At 51.0% G+C, this 4,278-nt stretch overlaps 1 protein-coding gene across 2 annotated transcripts in view; it reads left to right on the forward strand.

The window, feature by feature from the left end:
• The window catches only part of BACH2 (BTB domain and CNC homolog 2), a 236,817-nt gene extending 232,551 nt beyond the window's left edge, over positions 1-4,266 (forward strand). Inside the window, exon 7 of one of the 2 annotated variants that reach the window (XM_006778250.2) lies at positions 2,872-3,354. In XM_006778250.2, the coding sequence (XP_006778313.1) occupies positions 2,872-3,354 (483 nt within the window). Of the gene's footprint in view, positions 1-2,871 lie in introns of both variants that reach the window. The other variant, XM_006778249.2, reaches the window with a different exon arrangement.
• Positions 4,267-4,278: the final 12 nt, after the last annotated feature.

Below are 4,278 nucleotides of genomic sequence, written 5' to 3' on the forward strand. Positions count from 1 at the left end.
AGGATAACCCTAACCACCCATATTTGAGAAATGCCCAATTTTTGTTTAGCATTCTTCTCCGTGCAACTGTGTGATATAAACAAATAATAAGTCTGTGTCACACACCAGGCAGACATCTAAAGCTCTTGCTAATATTGTTCAGTTGGGAAGCCAAGAGGGCATCTGGTTTGCGCCCCCACCACCACCACCACCCCTTTTTTGGAAACCCCTTAAGTAACATGCGGCATTTCACCACCAAATGAAATGCTCGTCAGTGTACCCCTAGCTGTGCCCTAGAGCTTCCCGCTTTCAACCAAGTCTTGATGTGTGCAGTGAGCCAGAACACCGCACACATAGCGTTCCATCCTCTTCACCCCAGAAAGTGACCCGGGACATTTTGCAGGGCAGTAGGTGTGGATGGGCCACTGCCTTGGCCAAGCTGATGTGGCAGAATTAGGATTGGGATTCCCTCAGAGTCCCCTTCCAGGCTGTGTGCTGTTGCCTCTTCACAGCCTTCCAGGTTCCAGCACAGAAGGTCCAGGTTGCATAGCCTGGTTGGTTTTGGCTTCTTACCCACCGCCCTCTAGCTGGGGAGCTGCGCCCACTCGCCTGGCCTGAGTGGCAGGTGGCTCTGGCAGGGCCAACTCTGATCCCGCCCACAAGTCCCCAGCACGACACTCTCACTCCCCACTCCCACGCTGTCTCCGGCATGCCACTCGGCTTCTGCAGACTTGCATAATGTATTTCTCTCGAGTTGCACTTGTACATCTGTTTATTTTTCATTTTTAAAACATGTTTTCTTGGAAAATTTATAAATATTTTAGCAGGTGCCCTTTCCCCATATAAATCTCTGTCTCTGACAGACTTGCACACGCTGCCTGCCACACTGCATTGGAGATAGGCACGTGCAGCTCATGTAGGAGCCTCCACGTGCCTGCCGGGCTGCGTTCGAGATGGGCACGTGCAGCTCATGTAGGAGCCTCCACGTGCCTGCCGGGCTGTGTTCAAGATGGACACGTGCAGCTCATGTAGGAGCCCCCACGTGCCTGCCGGGCTGCGTTCGAGATGGGCACGTGCAGCTCATGTAGGAGCCTCCACGTGCCTGCCGGGCTGTGTTCGAGATGGGCATGTGCAGCTTGTGTAGGAGCCCCCACATCAGATGTGTGCCCCCCCCACCCTCTCTGTCCCCCGCTTCATTTTCTCTCCCATCCTCACTCCACGCTACCCTCGATGTGTAGTTTCTCCATGTCACTGTGTGCCCTCTCTGGAGCCTCCTGATCCTCTCCACACAAGTAGTTGTGGTAAAACTTAAACCCCTCTCCCTTCTGGTGCTTAATTCCTCTCTCTGAGGGGGTGATGGACTTGAGAAGCACAAGAGCTTGTGTGGGATTTTCCTGAAGGAAAACACCTGAGAACCTCGGTCTCCACAGCCCTTTGTGCCCTCTTGCTGTCCAGGGAGAGTCAGCCTCACTACCCGGTCCCCAGCCGTCCTAACCAGCGTCTGTGTGCACAGTCTGCAACAAAGGCCAGCGAGCCTGCTGAGGTTGGATGGAACCATCTGAAATGGCCAATAATCACATTTTTTAAATTTTCATAGCATAAATATTTTCAAGAATTTTAGGTTCATAGCCAAATTGAATAGCAAACACATAATTCCCACATGCCCCCTGCTCCTGCACACTCCCAGCCTCCCCCATTATCAACATGCCCCACCAGTCACATTTGTTACAATTGGTGAACCTACACTGGCGCATCAGAATCGCCCAGTTGCCCTGACTGGGTTCGCTCCTTGGATAGAGCATCTGCCCATGGACTGAGGGGCCCCGGGTTTGATTCTGGTCTAGAACACACACCTCAGCTGAAGGCTCCATCCCTGGCCCTGGCCGGGGCCCACCGATCGATGTGTCTCACTCACATCAATGTTTCTCTCTGTCTCTCCCTCTCCCTTCCACTCTCTCTAAAAATAAATGGAAAACTGTCCTAGGGTGAGGAGTAACACACAGACACAAAAAATCACCCAAGTCCACAGTTCGTATGAGGGCTCACTCTTAGGGTACAGCCCATGGGTTTGGACAAATGTATAATAAACAACATAATACCATGTATCTATCACACAGAGTAGTTTCACTGCCCTAAAATTCTCTATGCCCAGCCTATTCATCCTTCCCACCCCACCCCACCCCAACCCCCTGGCAACCACTGGTCGCCATAGCTCTGCCTTGCTGTTATTTTTGACCTTCAGAAATGGCAATCTAATGCATCTAGGGGAGGTTCTCAGCTCTTGGTTTGAGACCAAGAGTTTTCCAGTTGATCCCCTGCAAACCCAAAATTCCAAGAAACAGGAACCTTGACTCCCAGAAGTGCTCTGAGCCCCAGCCAGTTTGGGTCAGTGGATAGAGCATCGGCCTGTGGACCAAAGGGTCCCAGGTTCAATTCCTGTCAAGGGCATGTACCTCGGTTGCAGACTCCCGGCCCTGGTCCACGGCGTGTGTGGGGCAACCAATAAATGTGTCTCTCTCACATCTGTGTTCCTCTCTGTCTCTCCCTCTCCCTTCCACTCTCTCTAAAAAAAATCAATGGAAAAAATGTCCTCAGGTAAGGATTAAAAAATAATAATTTAAAAAAATAAAATCTTTTTTAAAAGTGTTCTGGTTGGTGGTGATTTTACTGGTCACTTGGCCAGGCCACCGAGAGGGACAAAGAGCTGCCACGGGGGAGGTGTCAGGATCGGTGCCCGTCTGGGTGGGCAGCTCAGCGATGAGACCTGGCAGGAGTGCATATCCAGGCCCCCGGGAGGCATATGTTTTGAGTTTCTAGATCCTGGAGAGCCCAGCAACAAGGTCTCCCTCCGGCGCAGGCTTGACCCGGCGTCTCTTGTTTCCCCGTGTCCAGGTGTGCGAGAAGGAGAAGCTGCTGTCCGAGAGGAACCAGCTGAAAGCGTGCATGGGGGAGCTGCTGGACAACTTCTCCTGCCTCTCCCAGGAAGTCTGCCGCGACATCCAGAGCCCCGAGCAGGTCCAGGCCCTGCATCGGTACTGCCCTGTCCTCAGACCCATGGGTCTCCCTCCAGCCTCCAGTATTAGCCCCGCGCCCTTGGGCGTGGAGCAGAACCTTGCCGCCCCTCCGTGCGCGGTTGGGGACACCGTGCCCTGCTGTTTGGAGCAGGGTGCCGCGCCGCCCGGGCCCCCCTGGGCCCCCGGCAACGCCTCCGAGAACTGTACTTCTGCGCGGAGGCTGGAAGGCACTGACCCAGGAACCTTCGCGGAGAGAGGGCCTCCTCTGGAACCCAGGAGCCAAACGGTGACCGTGGACTTCTGCCAGGAAATGACTGATAAGTGTACAACCGACGAGCAGCCCAGGAAGGATTACACCTAGTGACGCGGCCCGCCTCCGCGTCCTCACACCTCCCCACCAGGTGGCGCTGTCCAGCTGTCGTCTGGAAGAACCGAGAAGGAATTTGGTGCACACTACAGCGGTCTCAGCAGCAATACTGTTTGCAAGTATTCCCTCCTCTCTCCACGCAGGAGTGATCGTTACCTTCACAATGGTGCTACCCCTTGCCCCGGCAAGGAAAGACAACAGTGGTGACACTGTCTGTCTGTGGGTTAATTTCAGTCTTAACAGGGATAGACTATAACACCTCTAGGACCCAACCACGGATTTTTTTCTCAGTGGCCCATGTCACAAACCCTATCTCAGGAATTTCTTCTGAATGTTCAATTTTTTTCATTGAAGACAGCTTCTATACACATCAAAGTTTTATAGCTAGACTGTACATATTATATATAATATATATATGAAATATATATCTCTCCATATGCAAAAGTCCTGCATGCCTCAACTTTCTCATCCTAAAACTGGAAACTTCATTTCTCATTGACAGACAGGTTCCAGCATTCCTCTTTTTTTGTCTCTGATGCTAGAACTAGTTTGGCAACTGTTAACATGGTCTTTTTTTTTTTTTCTTGCTTCACAGTTCAACTTCGATTTGTACTTATTTATGGACAGAATTCGATGTTGGAAGTCTTCATTTTGAGGTTTTTGTTTTCAGACAGCCTTTTTCTGTTTGGGTTTGGCACCGTCAGGTGGTGTCATCTGAGTTGGTGGGTTTGTTGTTTGTTTCTGCAGACACTGTACAGTCATGGTCAACTTTGCCACTTGCACTGAGTTTGGGGTCAAACCTATTTTCTTAAATGAAGTTGTAACTTCCGTATAACTCGAGTATACTGTATATTCTTTGCTTTTAGTTTAAAAGTAAAACACTTTAGCTCATTAAAAAACCACTCAGGTGATAATTAT

This window comes from Myotis davidii, unplaced genomic scaffold (genome assembly GCF_000327345.1).
Source record: "Myotis davidii unplaced genomic scaffold, ASM32734v1 scaffold269, whole genome shotgun sequence".
NCBI classification, from domain to species: Eukaryota; Metazoa; Chordata; class Mammalia; order Chiroptera; family Vespertilionidae; genus Myotis; species Myotis davidii.